This window comes from Centropristis striata, chromosome 3 (genome assembly GCF_030273125.1).
Source record: "Centropristis striata isolate RG_2023a ecotype Rhode Island chromosome 3, C.striata_1.0, whole genome shotgun sequence".
NCBI lineage: Eukaryota > Metazoa > Chordata > Actinopteri > Perciformes > Serranidae > Centropristis > Centropristis striata.
In genome coordinates, this window is record NC_081519.1 from 8,352,774 (window position 1) to 8,375,859 (window position 23,086).

The following is a 23,086-nucleotide window of genomic DNA, read 5'->3' on the forward strand; positions in this document are numbered from 1 at the left end:
CATTCAGTCTCTAATTTCTTCACTGGATCCCTGCTGGGCTTTTCACAACTCAACTCTCCTGCTGACTGAGTGGCGAATCCTGCATCTGCCAATAATTGGGATTGCTGCCTCATCTTTTTGATGTATAAGACTGTCAATAATGTTGTATTTGTACGGAAGAGCCACAGGTGTAGCCACAATGCACACAATTTACTGTACAAAAAAAATGAACATATTTTCAGAAGGTTCTTGCTCTGCTGGTGCAAGGAGAGAAGAGTAGACAGGGAGAGACAGACAGGGGTTGAGGGCAGGGATTGGGAAGTGAAAGGAAGTCAAAGTATCAAAGAATCTTGAAACTTGCGTTTTCTGTGTAATCGGTTTTGTCAGTGTCGTGACACTGTGCAGTGTGCAGAAGCAGCAACTGACTAGTTTTTGCTTCAGGCACTTCTGTGGAAGCCTAAGGGGAGCCGGTCTGATCAGTCAAGAGGATGCCAACCTAAATCTGGTCGACTTTAATGCCGGCTCTCACACCAGCACACTCATGACACGGCATCTTGAATGCCAATGAGTCCTTCCTGAGAAAGTCTGAGAGGAAACTCACATTCAAATGCATCAACTTTGAATTTTTATGAATTAATGAGCCCAATATTGTGTTGTATTGTTGCTGCAAGGAAAAAAACGTGTTTCAGCCCAATATGATTTGACAAATTATTTCAAAGCATTAAATTTGAAATCTTGTGTGCTTTATTAGAAAAAAAAAATGAACATTTGAAGAGTCTTAACTATTCTTTGTTTTTATTAACAATAGTAATGTCATCTTTGGTCAGAGCTATGGAATATTAAATTAAACGTCTTTGCTCACTCCATCTTATGAACTTCTTTTTAAAATACAAATGATCAGTTATATTATTGTATCAGTCATAAGAAGCAGGTAATTATCGGTTATTGTATCAGCTGAAAAAAGTCCATATTGTGCATCCCTCGTTTGAAAATTGTTGATCATCATGTGATGCTTCATATACTATGCTGTGGGATTACAACAAGCTGCCATGAATATAGGAAATTATGAAATTATCACACACAGAAAACACACACAGAAAACACACACACACACACACACACACACACACATATATATATATATATATATATATATATATATATATATATATATATATATATATATATATTTCTTCCAGTAGCCGGTATGCAAATAGCTGGTATTGGTCGCAAAAATTGTTAAATTACTTGACAGCCAGCATACATCAAATCTAAACCAAATGCTCCTGGTACGGATTAACAGACAGGTCAAGTCAAACGAGATAATCAGATTTTTAATTGATTAGTATGTATCCTCACTGAAAAAGAGGGCAGAACACCGAGGCATCACAATAAATCTAGTGTGATGTGCCTCAACGGATATTAATCATGGGATCTTTGTTGTTCTGCGGGGATGAATATTAAATGAGCCAATGGCAGTGATTTCCAGACCACTAGATTTATTGGAATTAATGAGGGAACGTTTCACAGAAAAATGAAATGCAACAGCGCAATCAGGACTGGACTGGATTTTTTACCACCACCCCAAACATTGTCACACAGAGGGAATGTTGAACAAAATTAACAGTTGGACAACCAAGCTATTTCTGACTCATCTGTGGTGCAGCAAGTGGAAAAAACTAAATGAAAGTCTAGATTATTGAAACACATGAGTGAGCATTTTACATCAGTTCAAAGGTTGCTTTTCCCCTGAGAATTTCAGGTCAGCTGGATGAAACCTGATTATGCAGACAGGCTAATAATCACATTTCTACATTAAACTGCCTCCCTCCTTGAACCGCTTTGACAGCCTTTCTCAACATGTGGTGAAACAGCTGGCAGCAGCACACTCGCTCTCTTAGGAAGAAATCAGAGTCTGATCCAAAGTGGCAAGTGTCACATGAACATTATCTGAATTATTATTTTCACATCACTTCATTCTGTATTTTAAAATAATGCAAAACCTATTCCATTCCTGACAAATTCTCATAAAGTGTTTCTCCACAATTCCCTCATAATTGCTTTTGAAATCTTTTCAAGTTATTTGCAGTTTGTTTTATATTGAGGCCACTTCAAGTCTTGGATTTAGTTGTGTGAACTCTGACCTCGTCTTTGCTTTCAGCATTATGGTGCAACATACATAAAATATATCACCTGATAATTATAGAAATTATAATAGTGGAATGGATGAGAATATTATACATTTTCACTGACAAAAATTTTTTCAAATCCAGACCCAGAACTCACTCCTAATATAACATTTTCTCTGTTGTTTCTGTGCTAAAAAATGGAAGTCCCTGATGACAAAGTTCATTTTATCATCATGTATTGCCTATTAAGAAAATATAAGGTTCCTTCAACATGTGCCCAGATTAAAAAGATGGGAAGCAATATTTTTGAGTACTTACAGTGAAAACTGTCCATCAGAATTGCCTGACCTTTTTTTTTTTTTTTTTTTTTTTTACAAAAAAATAGTGTTTTTTAAGGACATGTAACCCTGATTTAAAGTCAAAATCTATCCAGGAACAAGCAGTGGTCATTACTGCAGTACAGTGTAGAAATACACTCCTGCATTAATATCCATACATTAGTAGAAGTGCAAAATTATGAACATCAAAATATACTTAAAGTACCAAAAGTAAAATAAGTCAGTATGCAGAATAGCACTCAGAAAAAACCCCATATATAATAGTATTGGATTATAACTAGTAATGTATTAATGTGTTAGAGTTCATTTTAATTACTTTTTACTGTTCAGTAGTCTAATCTACAATAATATACTGGGTCGTTGTAACTTGTTTTTATTTATCTGAATCTGCAAAGTTATAAGGTAAATGTAGTCAGAAGATGATTTGTGAGGCGATGCCATCTCTCTTGTTAGCAAAATAAACAAAATCCATCCTCACTGTTAACATCAACCCTCTAGTAGCAGAAAGAGTGCAGGGGTAACATGTGTTAGTCAAGACTGCCTGACTTATTGAAAAATATAAATCCATGGCGATGTCCATGGTGCTGAAGTAGCAGATGGATTTGTAATTGTGACTTTTTCCTCCCTTTCTGTCGGTTACCTCTTATATCCAAGTGAGTCATTCATAGCTCAGTTCGCTAGTCACAGGTGAACGAAACAAACTGAGTACATCCCCTCTGATTGTTGAATAAAGTGGAGAAAAAAGTACATAATTTGCCTCTGAAATTTAGTGGATCAAAAGTGTGAAATTACATAAAATGAAAATACTCAATTAAATAACCTAAAATTTTAAGTACAGCTCTCTAGTTAATGCACTTATTTACATTCAACCAGTGGAAACCAGCAATTACAGTTTCACCTAAAGAAAATGGTAAGAAAGATATCTGATACATCTGCTTGAGGATGATTAGTTGGATAGATGCTGACTGAACAGTGAGAGGTTTTAAATAAGTTAACACCTTCATAAAATTGCTGTCTTGGACATTTTTTGTTCAAGAACACATTCTGGTGAGCAGTTGGTATGTTTGAACACAAAGACAAGTCGGAAGGGCTGAGAGGGCTCCTGTAGGGGAGATACAGCAGGTTCTGGTGGGATTTGAATCCAGGCCAACAAGACTGCATGTGATACTTAAGCTTAAGGTGTTAGCTATCTCTGAGCATTAAGTCTTTCTTGACAGAGAACACATGTTGGTGCATTAACATATCGGCAGATATGCGTGTAAGTTTAGGTACAACTTAGCATTAAACATTCAAAGCAGAAGGACTAGACAAAGGGAAATGCTTGGCATAGTTTTGTTAATGTGGTAATTACACACAGGTATAAAAGTTTAAAAAAAACATTTTGCTGAAATCTCGCTATACACGTGGTAGTGAATGAGCAATTTCTCTGCAGGGTATTAAAGGGAGCTGTTTGCCAGTATAGTAATCCACTTATATGTGGTTTATTGAGGTGATAAAGCACAGTGCCAGATGTGTCACCAACACAATGGGCTTATTGGAAATCATTATATAGATGTTCGCATGGCTTATATGAAAAGCCAAGACCCTCCCATCTGCCAAAGCCTGTGACTGACACTGTGTCAGTGTAGAGAGTAGATATTAAGAGGCAGATATGGAGAATTATGGAGATATGGATTCCATGAACAAGTCTTCTTTTCCACCACTTATACTCATATATCATATTTGATATGTTGATAGACATATTTTTACTATAGTGATGCACCTTTAGCCAGGGGCCCCTCGCTATCTGGTTACAGCTGAATGGAAATACTCACTCAAGAATCTCAGCTGTAACAGGTTCAAAGGAGCACAAAAGTCCTGGAGCTTAAATTACTAGAGGACAAGAGGAGCAGACAAGAAGAGCTCAAGGAATGAGGCGCATTACACCAGAAAAGCTGGGCCAAAAGAGGGGAGAGATGTGCAGTGCTTTTAGGGCATCTGTGGCAAGTTTATATCCTGCAAACATTGCTGTTCAGCAATTTGGTCTCAGAGGGTGTTGTGTCTTCCAGCCGACAGCTGCAGGTTTCCAGGAGGCTGTGAGAATGTGCTTGCTGATTTGCAAAGAATTCAGTTTGTGGGCACAGAAACATGTCCAACATAAAAACAGACCTGTATGTGCATCTTTGTCTCTGCTGTTGTAAATAAGATAATGTAAGTATGCATGTGTGTGCACAAGCAAATGAAGATAAAGCAACTTATATTTTAGTTATAGAGTAAATTAAGTCAGTCAGTGTCTTACAATATCCGTTACTACAAAAGGCACTTATATAACATGTATGCAATTGTTTACTCATTTCATTTTACTCCTCAGCAACCTGTAACATCTATTCTAACTACCTCGCCCACTAAAACTTGGCAGAAGAGTGTAGCATTGGCCACGGAAGAACCCATTAAATGTTGAAGCAGATCTGAACCACAGGGTAGATATGAAATAATTAGTTTTCACTTTTGTTAACATTGTGGGATAGAGCACTCATGTGGCATTCATGTGGTGTCAGAATAATTTTTAAAATTAGTTTCCCAACCATATTTCATGGCTTACATGATCTTTTTTCAAATATGCCAAAATTAGAAACTGCTATCAATGTGTTGTTTAAAAACTCAGCAATAAAAGACAACACATCTTGTTAGTAGCGTCAATGTGGTTTCTACATTACGCCTTATAGCTCATGAACCTGAATTTCCAACTTTGGACATGGGACCATTTGAGGAGTACATGAATGCACCTGTGGTCTTGACAGAGGTCTGCACTCTCTGAGTGCCATTCTAGTTCAATACGATATGGTTTGGTGTCAGCTACACTATACAGTCATGGAAAAAATTATTAGACCATTGTTTTCTTCAATTTCTTGTTCATTTTAATGCCTGGTACAACTAAAGGTACATTTGTTTGGACAAGTATAATGATAACAACAAAAATAGGTTGTAACAGTTTAATTTAAGAGCTGATATCTAACCATTTTCCATGGTTTTCTTGATAATAACCAAAATCATTATCAAGAAAACCATGGAAAATGTCTAGATATCAGCTCTTAAATTAAACTCTTATGAACTTTTTTTGTTGTTATTGTTATTGTTATATTCGTCCAAACAAATGTACCTTTAGCTATACCAGGCATTAATATGAACAAGATATTAGAGAAAATAAGGCTGGTCTAATCATTTTTCCAGGACTGTATCTTCTTATTTTTTGCATTTTTGTGACATTTTTACATTAAAAGCTTTACATTACATTAAAAGCAGCCAAATGGTCAGCCTTTTTATGGCCTCTCTCACTTTAATAAGACAGATGAAAGAACAGGAGGAGGGTTAGGCATATAGACTTAAGCATGAGCTGGTTCTGAACACCAACACCCAAAATCTCGTTCCACTCTGTAGGAATTGTTGATTACATGTAAAGCAGAGATCTGATTCTTTCATAACACTGAACTGCAAGAACATAATAAAGAGTTATGATTAGCCACACAGTATGGCTTACAATCCCACACATTCAGCTTTAGGGATCATCCGGCATCAGACAGCACCTTATTTAATTAACAAAATTAAGAAGTCCCCCAGTGGGGCTTTGTACTGGAAGGTCTGTTACTGAGAAGATTACTGAGAAAGTGGTTTCCTTTCAAGCAATGAGAGCATACAGGACCTGGTAGCTGTATTTGACACAGAGACACCGAATAACAGGATGTTCTTTTTAGCTGTCATATACTGTTTTTACACAGATACCCCAAAGGCACCAGCCAACACCATGAGCTCAAATTATTCAGACTGCCCATGTGAAATGTCAGAATACAGTTGTATAACACAACATAAAAGCTATTTATACATCAGGGGGGGGGGAATTAAAAGGCCATAAATTTGTATATCTCAAAAAATATTATGAACATTTTCATTGTAGCTGATTTTAAAAATGCCAGAAGTGTAGAATTTTCCAGTATAGATATTTAAAAACGACTTTCATTTCACAGTGCATCACATCTCCATCACAAGAAAGAGAGAAAGAAAGAATGTGAGAAGAGGCACAGTTGGGGCAATAGTCGAATAACAGAGCTGGAGATGTACAGAAAATAAGAGACTGAGAGAGACTGCGAGAGTGTCCTGCCTGGTCCAGGAAATATCAGGCCTACTTTGTAGAGATGTCATGATTTTTTCTACATGAAAAGCCCATCTGCTCTTCCCAGAAGACTGTCTCAGTGTGCTTCCACAGCAATAACACTGTATTCCCAGAGCAGCAGTCCTTAGCTACACTCAGTATCACACATATACAGCCCGCTGCAGTGCACACATGCAAACACACATACAGTGCATGCATAGTGTATAGTATGCTCCGGATCATTATTAGTTTATTTTTTATGATTTAGTTGCTTGGCAACAGCTTTATCAGGGTGGAAATATGATCTGTTGGATACCTAGAGCGAGGATGTTTTTTTATCCTGCCCCCTCATCCTGCTGGATGATATGAATCTCCTTTATGCTGCAGTAGTCTTTCAAAGCCCCCGGAGTCACACAACCATTCAGACTGTACCACATGTTAAGCTATCGCTGCTCTTCCATTCATTTACAATGTCAGTAACTCAGCTTTGACGTCCGCCTGCTTCCATTCAGTTCATTTCTTTCCTCTGCAACTTTGTGCATTGACATCTCTTTACACCTGGCTCTGTCCCGTCATTCACAGACATGCTCAGTGTGGTCCAGCAGTAAACCTGTTACATATAAGGTTGACTAAAAATCCACAAACACAACGAACCAAATTGGGGTTCAACTGTCTTCAACCCATCCTCTCGTTCATATCTGATATTGGGAAATGAGCGGTGGTCATGATATGTATTTCAACTACGCAAATAGTGGGTTCTGCCAACCCACTGAATAATCCAATCATATGTGAATTATTTACCATTTCGGGAGCACGTTCTTTACTTTTACCCATGAATAATGCATTTTCACTGCATAGCTTTACTGATACGTTTCATCATTATTGTTCTCTCCGGCATGAATTCTGTCATGTGTGTACCCATGTTTTAATCCTTTGTATGACTCATGTGTGCTCCAGAGATTGGCACCGTCTACCTGCGGATGAAGACGATTCTATAAATAGGGTTGTTTGTGGGAAGAGAGGAAAAAAATGAGATTCTTAGCCCATAAATTGACTTTATTATTCTGCTCACACAGTTTAGTCTGCAAATGTCAAGCAAGTGTGTTCATATCAGAATCTATATCTTTAAACTGCAGAATGCATCCTCGTGAACGTGTCTTCTTCTGTCACATTTATCAGTAAAAATTACCACATCTCAGATGGTGTGCTAAAATATTTGAATAAATCCACAAAGGTGCCATGAGAGAATAAGAGCTCTCATCCAAATACCCTGGAACTAGGACTGTGTACCAAACCACTTTTAGGCACTGGCCGAATCACCTTCGTACAGATAATGTACGTTTCACAAGTACGAGCATCATCAGAGTATAATATCTGAAAATCTGTGCTTGTGATGAAGGAAAATTCTCATTGGGTTCTTTTACTCTTGTGATCAAAAACATCTGTAGCTTATTATGGGGTTCTTCCAAACAATCCCAATTATAGAAAACAATTATTTGCTAATCCTTTGTGACATATTTCCATTATAAACAGTAAAAAGACAATATATTTTATATTCAAATTAATAAATCTTTGTTTTTGTAGATATTCACCCGAAATTCTGAATTGGAAGAATTATTTTGTTATTTATGGTGAACTATAACTTCCTTTGAATCGGGCTGGTAAATATTTTTCTAATCAATAACAAATATATCAACTTCTGATCAACCCATATATATTTCAAACTTAAAATATTAACTTCTGATTTACTAATTCCCCAGTTAAAACTCCACCCATACGGTGTAAAGATTGTTGGTTGAACAGATATAGACACAGATAATGGTGTACTCGCTACCCCCAGTATCGAGTATCGAAAAATGCTTTGCCATTCAATACCGAAGAAGTAAATCTCATCCGTCACAGTGAGCAAAAAGCGTACAGAGAGGCTTGTACTAAGATCTAATAATGCTGAAGATTGGCTGTCTAACGTTACACATTGTAGAGTCATAAAGGAAAAACACTACGTCACGCACAGAGATGAGGCTCATCTGTGTGTCTTGTTTCATTTTTAGATGTTGTAAAGGAACTGAAAAATAAAACACAAAGATTTGTACAATAAAGTCAGATGTTGTCATTTCTATTTTTTAAAATGGATTTCATAAAATTGGTATTAGAAAAGGCATTGTTCAGGAACCGGTATTGAAGTAAGGGTATCTGCACCTTTACTGGAATAGAGAGCAAATTAAATAACGTATTTTTGTCAGCCAACACGGTAGTAGCATCACCATGGGGTCTATTGAGAATTGGCCTATAGGATTTTTGCATTGGATTTTGGATCATTGCAGAAAATAAACTCTGTGGCTAACACATGTTTCTGATGCTAACCAGCGGTTTTGACAAGCTAGCGAAACCATAACCTTATAAATTGTTTATTAACCTAATCTCTCAAAAACATGACGGGCTTCTGAGAGAGTTCCTGTGCGTGTCCGGCTTGATTAAGTTTAATGTCCCCGACAACCACTGTAGTCTCACTTAGTCACTTGTTAGCAACCATTTTTTTAAGAACGCGTAAAAACGAAAAAATTCCGAAGTTTAGGTATTTACTAACATATTTTATGTCATGCAACAAAGCGCAAACATCTCTTCAGCTTGTGTTAACCACAGACCTTATTTCAGGCTTCTAACCACAACCCCAGGGCGCTAAAATGCTAGCCTACTTCCTCGTTGAACAACTCATTCCTGTGGCGCCCTATTGATTTTTTTTTTTTAGATACCCTGTCCTACCTGGAACAAGACAGGTTTTTCTCTTTGCGCCTCTTTATCAGATTAGAGTAGGTTGTTTTCATTGTTTTCAGATTGGTTCCACAAATCTCATCTATCTGTGTTTCATGCCTGAGAATAGTTATTTCCTGAGTGAGTTTTTTGACATTCCAGAGGTGTGGTTCCTCTAATGCACCTTGCTGATTATTATGTTTTTCCTGTGGGACGCTCTCTTACCAGCGAGTCGCATTTAGCAGCACAAACTGTTGTCGGGGTAACAAAAGTGAAGTTGCTTCCATGTATTAATCAGAAAGCCAGCCCCGAGGCTAGATGTTCCTGAACTGTAATTGTGGAATATAATACATCTGTGATTAGCTATGCCTTCAGGAAAATAAGGAGACTAATGTTCTCTCTATAAAGCAGCAATGCCCATAAAAATGCATACACATGATGTTGGCTGAAAAGGTATAATTTGTGGTGAACGCGGGCTCTCAGTATGCTAGTGAGTATCTTGTACTGTGGGTAAACATGCATCCTGTTGGTGCTGCAGCGCTTCACACATGAATAAAGATGCTGAAAGTAGTGAACATGTCATCACAAGGTCATTACTCTCCTTGCACTGACAACCTGCTGTTTAGATAGACCACAGGGAAGATGTTCAAGACTAAACACTTGAATCACATGAATATTTCTACAAGTAGATTCATTCAAATCGTCCAGATGGCATCACAGACTTCCCTGTGACTGTTTAAGATACAGGCTTTGATTGTCAACCGGTTTGTGACTCACTCCATCTCTTCCTCCCTCCCCCTCCAAGATCATATCTGCCTGTCACTGTCTCGGTGTTTCTGTGAAACAAGATCTCTCATTCGATCGCTCTGCATCCTCTCTGTGTGCATGCACACCTCTGCCAAGCCACCAGACAGTCCGGCAGCAACCACAGATGGGGAAGACGGGACGAAGCTTGCGAGATCGTCACAGAATTTCGCCTCCACACTTAACTCAATCTGTGCCCATGTAACGCCAGCATGGCTAGGCCTGCAGCCAGATCCGCCCCCATATCTGCGATTGTCACACCACAACACCAGCAGCGCAGCAACACGCTCCTTCATTGTGACAGATTTAGACAGCACTCAGCGTTCTCGCCACCTGTCAGTGCACCATGTTCCACCACGTCGCCAAGGAAATAAGGGTCTTTGAACTAACATTGTTAGTTGCCCCATAACTGTCTTGCCTTTGGGGTGAAATACACACGTCTGACTTAACCGCCTGCTGCTCACACAGAAGGGCAAGCATGGTAGTCAGGCTGGTTCACTCAAAGGTCTGAGTGGATATAGATTATGCAAGATGGTATCTGCCAAGCAACAACTAGCAGCAGCACAGAAATGCCACATGTTGCCCCAAATGCATATCTTTGTGTAATAGCAGTGCTCCCAAAATTGCAGATACACCTTGTCTTGTTTTCAAAGGGCATATCTCACACAGCAAATCTTAAAACATCAGGAAGATTAGAAACATCTAAAGAACAAAATACATTTAAAAACCTATAAAGTGATTAAAAAATAAGCAAATATGCAGTTAAACAGACTAAGAATGTAGTGCAGTAATTAGATGCTAATCATCCAGCCAGGAGGAAAAAGAAAGCACCAACATACCTCATAACTGAACTGCATAACAAAACAGAGGATTATTCATGGTGAGAAAGGGAACTGTGTCCTGTGGTGCACTCCTACTGATGAGGAAGATTCAGTGAGAAGCTAGGGCAGACCTCAGACCTCAGGCTCGTAATAGTACATCCATAAATTACTGCAAGACAAGGGCACTCTCTGAGGAGCCCCAGATGCAGGGTTTCACTAAAATTACAGCTCGTTTGTCAAATCCTTTATTTCCAAACTGTCCTTTTCACCAGGAATCCCAATATAGGTGCTCTTAATCCTCGTCTTGCATCATTTCCCAGGAGCTCTCCACCTGTATAATGTATCTTTGCACTGTACTGTACGTGTGACATTGTGTTATGTCAGCAAGTTGACATAGACATTTGTTTCTGAATTAGAGGAAACAGATTTTTGGAATAGGGAATATTAAACATAACATACGTTTAATAAAGCATTTAGTCATTTGAATAAAGATACAGTAGATATACCGATTTATATATATATATATATATATATATATATATATATACAGATTTAGGATTTTTTTAGACTGATGCTGATACTGATTTTAGAAGGGGGAAATTCAAAGATAACCGATATGGCAGCCGATATAGTAATTTTTTGGAGCTGGAATAAAAATAGACTTTATTAAATAATATTAAACATTATTTTACATTATACAAAGAGTGAAAATAAATGATAACTGAGAAAATAAAGAATACTTAGGAATAAAATAAATAGCTAAATAAGCATCATTACCGTTCCGTTTCAGTCAATTGCTGACTATTTAAAATAAGAATGAAAAAATTAATAGCTAACACCATTTCTTTAATATATATTCTGTAAATAATGATAATTAATTAATGATACGATATGCCTTTGATAGACTGATATCGTCCGATAATATTTGCCAACCAATATATCTGTTGGGTTTGGGTTAGGGTCAACACCATATTTTAATCTAGTCTCCAAGATATGACTTTTCAACTGCCCACTTGAGAAAACATTTGTATGGCAGCTGACAGACACTGAAGCAGCTATTAACTGTGGTTAATTTATTGTTGGCATATCAGTGCTGGCATGTCTACTGCTGGCCACGTTTTTCTACAAATCATGAGTAAAAAGTATGGATGGATGCCACTGCCAGTCCATTGTCCTGAAGTACCCACTGGGGAGAGCTGCTCACAGCAGACTGCCACTGGCAGGGACTCCTACAGTATCTATGGTTTATCAGTGATCTAAAGCCAATTATTATTTCTGGATGGACCGAAGTGTGTTCCCGTCTTCAAACAAGCAGACATGTGGAACAGGAGGCTGCATGTCTCCGGTAAAGTGAACCGTACTCTTCAGCCGAGATGGTACACACGCTCCTCCGGCTGACTGAGCCAGGCTGATGAGTTTACGTTAATGCTTTAAGGCATGTATATTTGTGGGTTTTTACCAAACTCAGTTCCACGTGACACATCGTCTCTTCCCACAATGTCTTGAAATTACACTGATGTGGCAGCCATATCACAGCTGAGGATTTGGAGACCCAATTAGCAGAGCTTTCATCGTATCAGCTTGAGTGAGCCGAAAGGAGCACTGCTGCTGAGAGTAATCATGCCGTCACTAGTCATCCTGTCAGCCCGTCCCAAGCACAACATCTGTAGCATGTCTGCCTCTGACAGGATCGCTGCCGAAGTGTGAATTACCGGGGAAGAGAAAGAGATCTTCTAAATTAGATCAGCCAAGCATATGGGCGTTCAGGTAAACAGATCCTCCTTGCGGAACTGATACTCATTAAGTTCCTGTGTTAACATCTCGCAAGGGGTAATTGCACATGGTACTTAAGTCTAAATGGACAGTTATATGGCCATCCATCACACTCTTGCTCCTGCGAGTACTCCCTCCCCTCTCTCTCCCTCCACGCCTGCAGTAGCTGCTGATGGTTATATACACCTTTTGTAATTGCGCTGACATAATTAATGTAGCCTTGAACAACTCAGTTTATAGTATTAAACAGAGATGATCAACAGCAAATTGAAACATAGAGCCTAGTCATCAGTTTCCAGATGTTGCAAACCACAGATAGTTGGAATAAAATGTTTTCCGCGCCCTTTAACTTGAGCTCCAGGCTGGTTACCTATTATAATGGGAGTCACAGTGGTGGGAGGTCATAAAGACACCAGACTTTCACCTAGGAGACAATGTTTGGGTCCCCTGTGAGTCAATTTTCAGTAACTTTACTTTAGTCTGAGGTTAACCTATAAATTAACTTCTGTTTATGAAGACATCCCATTCTAACGCCACACATCCAGTAGGGTTTTTATTTCATCTTTATTGAAATTACATCCAGTCAGTAGTGGAAGAAGTATTTGGATTCCTTACTTAAGAAAAACTATTAAGATTCCCTTATTAGTCCCACAATGGGGAAACTGCATTCAACCCATCATTTTTTACACACCAGTGAACACATTTCTCCTGCTGTGTGGCGTCATTTGCCTTGCCCAAGGCACTTCAGTCCTGGGATTCAAACTAGCAACCCTCTGGTTACGAGCCCAATTTCTAACCTCTAGGCCACAGACTGCCCAGTATAATATGTTGTAAGGTACAACAGTATCAGCATCAAAATCTACTTAAAATATCAAAAGTAAAAGTCTCACTATCTGTTATATATATTCCAAATATGATATTGGATTATTACTATTATTCATGCATTTATGTAAGCAGCGTTTAAATTTTCATGAGGTAGGGTTAATTTTAACAGCTTTATATACTGTTGGGTGGTAAATGTCTAATTACTTTATTGATTATTGTATGTATCATGTTTTTTAGGTAAAATCTTGACCTGAAAAGTAACTAAAGCTGTAGGCTAAATGTAGTGGAGTAAAAAGTTGCATAAAAAGTAAAGTACTCAAGTAAAGTACAAGTAACTCAAAATTGATCTGAAGTAAATGTACTTAGTTACATTCGACAACTGCATCCAGTAGTTACATAAAGACGTTTTTTAACCAAAACAATTATCTTTTTTTAACCTTAACCATGTAGTTTTGTTGCCACAACTTTTAGTGGCTGTATTCGGACCACATTAATTGGCTGCACATGGCTCTCACCATGGTGGTGTCTGAGCCGGCAGCTAGCAGCTAGCAGCTAACAGTGCTAACACTGCCAACGGTCCTACAGACAACAACACTGGGGACAGAGCTACAGTGAAACTTGAAGGGGAACTGGCAAGAGGCCACTACACTTCTGCGACAACGACGTGGTTTGGGGAGGCGTTATCAGGGATAACCACTAAATGAGATCAGATCAGAGCGGCAGCAAGTGGAGCACACACGTATACAGTAATGTGTGTGCAGCTGAATGAGCTACCACAACAATTTTAGGTTGGTTGTTATCAACAAAGAACAGAGAAGCTCAGATTAAAACACACATACAGGGAGTGTGAAATCATTCTCTGGCCATGGCACCATTCCTGCACTATATATTTACATCAGTGATGGAATGTAACTAAGTACATTTACTCAAGTACTTAAGTACATTGTTAAGGTACTTGAGTTGAGTATTTCTACAAACATAACTTTATACTTCTACTCCAGTACATTTTAGAATTACAGCTACATTTCGCTGCCAGCTTTAGTTTCTTTTCAGGTCAAGATTTAACATAAAAACATATACATTTAAAATGTTTTATTGTGTATATTAAGTAGTTTAAATTAGCTTGACAACCATAAAATGTTGCTCACATAAATGCATCACTAATATTTATCCAATTTTGGATTTGAGGAATATATATATAAAACAATTTGAGTGGGGCCATTCTGCATAACGAGTACTTTTACTTTTGATACTTTAAGTACATTTTGATGCTGGAATTTTTGCACTTTTACTGAATTAAGTTTTGAATGCAGGACTTTTACTACTTATTTACTTACTTACTTTTACTGAAGTAAGGGATCTGAATACTTCTTCCACCACTGTTTTATATAATAAATAGTTCTAAATTAAATTAGCTGAAGTCACTTTGTGTGTGTTGGCACAGTTTTTTTTCCCACATTTGAAGGGAATGAGAATGAGAATAGTGGGTCAGAAATGTTGAGATTCAGCATATCTGTGATTTGCAAAAATGTACAATGCCAAGATTTATTCTGGTGAATGCACTGAAACTCTTAGCCAGCTCACCAACACAGCTGGTGTGTTTTCATCAGCTCCTACCTGAATGGAGACATCACTGTAGGAGCCTCCTATGACTCCAGAGATAGCCAGAGGTACGTCATCGTGGATGGCGTAGGAGCCGTCGGGGCACGTGTACTCACTGTCATCCACTTTGGTGAGGGAGGCCCTGACAAACTCCAGAGACTGCTCCAGAGCGTAGGTGTCCTTAGAGCAAGTGTCCAGTATATGAGCTCCCAGTCTGATCCCAGGCAGGATGCGCTCGTCCTTGTTGATTTCATCTAGTGCCAGCAGCATGGCCTCCAGTCTCTGGATACCTCTCTGAGCATTGATCTTCCCACAGTCCTCTGCTCCCTCACCCTTCTGGTGCACTGGGAACAGGCCGCCAATCATCAAATCGCCATCCAGTGTGATCTCTCTCTTGGAGTCAGTGTTATAACCTACCATAGGCAAACCCTGGGGAGCCTGGGCAAAGAGAGACACACATAAGCACAGCAGGCTGAGGTGGGACAGCCAGAGGGGTCGGGGCACAGGGCGCACCCCCAACACAGGGGATCTCCCCAATGACATATCCCTTGGCAAAACAAGGTCAGCGTCCTGCCTGTGGTTTCTGGTCAGCGTCTGATCGGCTTTTGATGACGGCGGCTCTGAAGAAAAGAACAGTGAGGCGCAGCAGCACCAGATCTCAAAGCAGTGTTTTTATTCTGACAGAGGCCATTTACTGCATGCGCCCCATCCTCTCCGTCCTTCTTTTCTTCTGGGTTTTCGTAGATTACAGCCTGCAGATCAAACAGAGAGAAATTCAGTCACAGCCTTTGAGCTGGAGTACAATGATCCCTTTGTCTTACACGCATAGTGTCTGCCAGGGACCGACTAGTCCCAGGGAAATATTTGACATCATCTGTACAAGTGAGTAAATATTTGTATCTTTTGATGCTTATTGAGGATGCATGTGACATGTGGGAGAGAAAAGAATAAAGGAGGGTCATTCACACATGCTACCACACAACAGGCGTAAACTAATCAACAAGATGAGTCGACTAGGACAGAGTTCACCATCAGAGCAGAGTTCACTGAGGACAACTGAAACATCCACCAAATGGTTTTCTCGTGTTTTGAAGCAGCGCGCAGTCAAGCCTTCATTGTGAGAGGCTTCATTTAGATTGTGTGTGTGTTTTATTTTGAGACCCCTTTTCTCCTTCCGTTTCATCGTCTCACTGACCTCAAGCCACTTCCCTTTTAAGGCAGATGATTGTACAACTCGTGCACATGCTCCTGCACACCGAATGTCTACAGACATAACAAATCATGTCCCAGAGGATTGTTTGTCAAATCAAATTAACTACTCACACAGTCTTATAAAAACACAATTTATGCACAACCAAAGCAAAATACACACACAAATAAAATGAGATAAAGTACTGAAATCTATTTCAAGCATACAAATCCACTTTGTTGCCAACAGATTGAATTAGAGTGATTCTATCTGGAACTACATAAACGTATTCATTTGTTTTGCCGTCTCTAATGTGATACTTTATTTATTTTCAATACGAGGCGAGATACAACTCCAAAATAATGTGAGCATTTCTCATTCCCAGCTAAAAAACTCCCAATGGACTAGCAAGTTACTGTAAAACACACACATTTTGGAAGCAGTGAATCTATTCTGCAATACTGGCAAACTATTCCTTTAAGTTAGACCGTTTTAAGCCGTCATAAATCCCAAGTGATAGAGCTGTTTTTAATAGATAATAAAATCTTACAATCTTAACTTTTTCTGAAATACTTAAATTCTATAGCAGTGTAATAAACAAAATTAGCTTTTTTTCTGTTACTCCAATTTGTCATAAATCCGGCTTCAATACTGTGCAGAGCCACATCCCAATTTAATGTCACATTGCAGGCTGATGCGGTTCCTGTATGGATTTTCAACAGAAGAGACGCAGGGTTATTGTTCAGGCCTGGTGTCAGTCCCCACAAATCCCAGAGGCTTAATTAGGCAGAGTGTTGGGTGCGGGAGAAGTTTATCGGAGTAAATTATTGAGCCAGAATGATCCGTCTCATTTTCACTGTTTCAACAAGTCAAGTAGGCTGACAAGCAGTAATTAACTGTATTGATGAGAGATGATGAAACCGGAGCAGGCGGATATTAATACTCGTATTTCTTTCTTTCTCTTTCAATGTACTGACTTACCTATTAAAACAGTGCACAGCTCCCAACAGGAGTCATTCTTTGGGATTTTTCTCTTTCTCTCTCTTGTCTTTCTCTCTCCCTCTCTATCTCCCTCTCTCCCTGTTGTTTCCATGGAAACTTGCCAGTAGATGGAGGGTGAAGAGGAAGTGGAGACAGACCAGGACAAGTGGGCCAGTCTGACCATGCATGGTGCTTGGTCCTGTGGGAGAACTGGGAAACCTGCACTGTGAACTGACCAAACCCATCCGACTCAGTCAGAGTTGTTTATTTCCTGCCTCTGAAACATAATCTCAAACAGAACAATAACCGAGTGATATAAGCCTCTGTTTCAAACCACTAATGTGTTGGTTTAATATCTTTGATCAATCAGTATTCTAATTGTCCAGTAGTGGTTTGATACAAAAAACAGAATACTGCCTTAGAGGTGCTTCTGGTGCAAACACTGCAGTGGTTTAATAAGAAATAAGACATGACATGTTGCATTATATTTGATGAACTGCCAGCGAAACTTAAAAGGTCCTTTTTTCCTCCACACAAAATAAGCGTGTGGATATCAGACTTTCCATTTGCTCCCTCAGCAGCTTGTCAACAAGTGAAAGTCCATTGCAACAGCCTGCACATATGGGCCAAGCCGCTGCTACTTCCCTTGAATACAAAGCCAACCGCAGACAAGCGAAGGAACACAATTGTGTTCGACAAGAACGTTTTAATGTTTTGTGAGTCTATTCTGGCTGTACTGTGGCTCTGCGCCGTGTGAAGCATGGCCACACAAGCCATAAATGCCCAAATGGCGAGAGAAACAACAAGTCTGGGCTGTAAGCCGACTAAATGTGTTTATTTTGAATATAATTCTGCAGAGGAAAAATGTCAGCAGTAACACTGGTAAAGCACTTAAGCACAGCGCCTCGAGAGAGAATGGTGACAAAAGGATTTCTGGCTGACATGTTGTCAGTCTCCTTCTCAATCCTGCATTCCCACAGGAGGCCTCCCTCTCACCAGTGGACTCTGTTCCTCTCTGTGTCTTTCTTCACGACACTCCAATAGTCAACCTGTTATGACAGCATACGTTCATATGTACAGCTTTACCTTTATGTTTAAACATACTGAGAGTCTCACTCAAAGCAAATGACGTTTTTTTTGCTGAGAGTTGGATGGGAAGATCGATCCATACTACCCTCATGCCTGGCTGTTTTATATGAAGCTACCACCAGATTAATAAAAAAGACTGAAAATAGGAAACAGCTTGCCTGGATCTGCCTAAAGGTAACAACAATTTCTAACCAGCACCTTTGAAGCTCCCTAATTAGCACTTTATGACATGTTTTGATTTTATAGCAGGGAATATTTCTGTCTCTTCCTGGAGTTTTGCTCCACACCAAGAAATAGTCCAGTGAAACCACAGAGCGTTGTTTTTACACTTTTACACTTTACACACAGGTTTTTGTGTTAATTAAACAAAATATAACATGTTTAATTTGCTCACTTTAGACGTGCTGGTTGGCAGATTTTGTTGCCCTTTGATTCTGGTCTTGCTACGCTAAGATAACCTGCTTGGTGCTATTTTCATATTGTCACACAGACATCAGGAGTGGTATGGAGCCTTTCATCCAACTCTCGGCAATAAAATGAATAAGAATATATTCCAAATTGTCAAGCTATCAATCAGGGATGTCGATATGGATTTTTTTTCAGTTAATGCTGACAGCCAATAATTATCTGCTTTCAATATACGATAAAACACCTAAGGAAGAGGTTTAGGGCCAGGTAGGAGAAAAAACTAATGAGAGGAGGAAAAAAATAAAATAATTATGCACTTCAAGAAAAGTCGAAATGAGGAGAATAAAGTCAACTTTTTCAGTTTGGTGAAGGAGACTGCAAGCTACAACTTGATTTTCCTTAATTCGTCTAATATATGTCTAAAATGTATATATATATATATATATATATATATAACATAAATTACTAAAAAAGCAGATTTTCCCAAAACAATAGTTGTAGCAACCTAGCTAACATAGCTCATTTATGTGTAGGGGGATTTTAGTACTACTACACCCTTAAATATTGTGGTTATTGCTCATTTTATTAATGAAAATCAGGTTGTAGCTTGCAGTCTAACTGTTCAGATAGATGTGCTGTTTCTTTTAAACAATGTTCCTCTGATGACTTATTGACACGGGGACAACCAATCTGTGACTATCTTTCCAACTTGACGGAACACAAAAAGTTGACTTTATTCTCGACATTTTCCACTTTTTTTATTTTATTTTTTTAAAAAGAAGTTCATAACCTGGAGTTTGTGCACACTTAGGGTTAAGAAAAGCTATGATGTAGAGAGCAAAGGTGGATGCTTTTATATTCCACAGCTCTGCTCAACCAAATCTAACTGCCATCATTATTGTTGTCTTTTTACTAGTGTGGTACATCAAAAAACTTCCATAGGATTTCCAGTGTAACTGAAAAAAGGATTAAAACCAGCAACAACCTGCTTATCTCTGTAGTCAGTGTGCTGCACTTGTTCTTCTACTTCTTCTCTGTGTTTATTAATGCATCACAAACCAACTTTTTAGGTGCACCTCCTACTGTTACGTAGATACCTACTGTGTATCATGTATTTAGTGGCTGTTGGTTTTCTCAAACCTGTTAGATAGCTGTTAGCTGAGAATCACTCAGTTTCTAGCTCATATATATCGGTGTGATGCGTAAAATACTGTGTTTACATGTATAAATGACAGATGCTAGAAGCAATATTTACACTTTAGATATAAAATCCCACCCAGAATTCTGTCGACATGTTAACTTCAAAGAAAAACTATGCCTCTCATTTTTCCCCTCTCCTCCTATGCAGCCATCTCTGTTTCCCTCTTCACCAGATGGCCTTTTTAATTCAAGAGCGTAAAGCCTGCCAGCCTCTTACACACTTCAAACCAGACTGTGTGAAGGAATGGGAGGAGTGGATGGGGGCCGAAAAAATACAACAAAAAAAAGACAGCAGATGTGAGAGGGCAGGAAGAAAAAAGAGAAAAATAAGAGTGTGGGCAGCAGTGAAAAGAGGAATAAGGGTGGGGTTTGGTGTGGTTTGAGAAAGATGCTATCTAGGCTGATTTTTTTATGACACTCATTTGCCCCAGGAGTGGAGTGCAGCATTAATATGGTAATATCCCCCCAGGCAATAGCAAGTGTTGAAGAGTGGAGGTCATCTACTGTGTATGCAGCTCTGGGCCTGGATGTGGATGAGCAGGTTGGAGATCCCCAGTGGAATGACTTGGAGGCTGGCTAAGAGGAAGCAAAGGTAATGGGAGTCAGGCTTTCCTAAAATCACATTTCCAGCTGACAAAGAGAATGATCCTGTGTGTGGGGGAAGACCTAAAATGGGCTGCTAATGGGAAAGAAGGCTCGAGAGTGCACGCACACACACACACACACACACACAATGCAGGATCCCGGAAGCATCTGTGACAAATGGAAGTCTGTGACAGTTTGCTATTGAATATTTGATACTTGATTGGATTTCTTGACACAAGTTTAAAGGATGAGGCTGGTTATACTCTCAACAAATCCCATGGCAAGAATTCATCCTACTAATGAGTATTTACTGCTTAACACAGATTATTTCTCTCTGTTATAGACTGCAATTGTTATAAAATCTATTCAGCGAGCCACATGATGCCACTGGGTGACTTTTTCTCTCTTGACTCCGTACATGTTGTGCAACCTTTTAAGGTTTTTTTCTGTTCTGTTTTGAACCCACCTCCCAACAGGAGTTTTATTAACCAGTCAGTGTGCTCGGTGCGCATGTCTGTGTGACACATTTAGCAGGTTTTCACATGGGCTCCTCTGCAAGCCTTTGTGACCTACAGTTATCCATAGAACCCTTCTTTTTTAGCTTTGCAGAGAAGTATACATGTATCTTTGTTGAAGTATAACTCACATTTTAACTAATTGATTTCATATTGATCAATTAATCAACAATTTATCTCTAACTATGACACAACAGTTTAAGTTTCTACAATCTGATCATCACAGTATGTTTTAGGTCATTTGAGGCTCTCCATGTTTGTCGTCATATTGAATGCATTTTTAGTCATCATCCATTCTCGTCCGTCTATCCGGGGGGCCGGTTCGCGGGGGCAGCAGGCTAAGCAGGGCATTCCAGGCGCCCCTCTCCCCAGCCACAACGTCCAGCTCCTCCTGGGGGACCCCGAGGCGTTCCCAGGCCAGGAGAGAGATGTAATCCCTCTACCGTGTTCTGGGTCTTCCCCGGGGCCTCCTACCAGTTGGACGTGCCCGGAACACCTCTAACGGGAGGATCCTTACCAGATGCCCGAACCACCTCAGCTGACTCCTTTCGATGCGAAGGAGCAGCGGCTCTACTCCGAGCTCCCTCCGGATGTCTGAACTCCTCACCCTATCTCTAAGGCTGAGCCCAGCCACCCTACGGAGGAAACTAATTTAGGCCGCTTGTATCTGCGATCTTGGTTTTTGGTTCACTACCCAAAGCTCATGACCATGGGTGAGGGTTGGAACATAGATGGACCGGTAAATTGAGAGCTTTGCCTTCAGGCTCAGCTCCTTCTTCACCACGACGGTCTGGTACAACGCACGCATTACTGCCAAACCGCCTTTCCATTTTTAGTAATTTTCAATTTAGGATTTAAAGATTTTTCTGACTCAGCCTCTGTGGAATTGAACATAATGACTCAGATTCAAACAGAAGCAAACAATGACTCAAAGCAGTAGTGCAGTTACTGGTCAGTTACATTTTAAAAGACAGCATGATCAATAGATTATAGTGGTGGCAGTTGAGCTATTTATAGGAAATCTAACATGGGTTACAAACACCAAACGTATTTGAATCCAGTTCAATTAGTGCTGCAAAGAATATTGACTGGATCAATGAAATCCACTGAAGTTACATCAGTAAAATCATGAAATGTCTCCCAAAAATACAACTGCTGACCTTTTTCTGATAAGGTCAGTCATACACGTAGCAACTAAAGAGCGAGGAGGCCCTTAAAGTTTAAATATCGGCAGATGAAATTTCACAGCATTTTTCAGAGGCATCATTTAAGAAGACATGAATCAATTGGGAGGCTCGCTGCATCACTGTGAGGGTCAATCAGCTGAGAGACCGTCAGTAAATTGAAAAGCAACCTCATATTCAGTTCCTGATTATCATACAGTCCACATCAATCATGCTATGTATGCTTTTATGCTTCTGTTTTACAAACAGCTTGTCCCATCTTTCAAAGCTGACTGCACCAACCACCACCCCACCCCCATCCATCTCCTGCTCTCCTCCACCTGTAAAGGGGGAATCCCTTGCATGTGTTCGCCGGTCCCTTTTCCTCCCAGGAGCACCATTCTCCCTCCCTCATCAAACATTCATCTCTCTCTTTGTCTCTCGGAGATCATTATTGCCAGGCCTGTGATTGGCTACAACTCAGTGATGGATGTGTAGTACTTTTGTTTCGGAGTGTTTTATTGTATCTTTGCATTATTCATCATCACACCACCACACTGTTAAAAGAAGTGGCCTGAAACACCTTCTTTTTTTTTCTTCTTTTTTTTGGGGGGGGGGGGATCATTAGAGGTGCTGTTCTTGGATTGACAGTAGACATTAGTGAGGTAAACAAAGGTACTGAGATGAGAGTTCACATTAAGTTTTTCTATGTTTTTAAATCACATCATTTATATGACTAAAACGAAACAATCACCCAAAGCATTAAGGCTTGTTTTTAAATCAACCCTGTCTCCTAAAAATCACATTT

The 23,086-nt window shown here is 39.5% G+C and overlaps 1 protein-coding gene across 1 annotated transcript in view; it reads right to left on the reverse strand.

Annotated features, from left to right (window-relative positions):
* grm2a (glutamate receptor, metabotropic 2a) overlaps positions 1-23,086 on the reverse strand; it is a 43,579-nt gene that overhangs the window by 13,545 nt on the left and 6,948 nt on the right. Inside the window, exon 2 of the mRNA XM_059328969.1 lies at positions 15,164-15,900. Coding sequence (XP_059184952.1) covers positions 15,164-15,691 — 528 coding nt within the window. The 5' untranslated portion in view covers positions 15,692-15,900. The remainder of the gene's footprint in view (positions 1-15,163; positions 15,901-23,086) is intronic.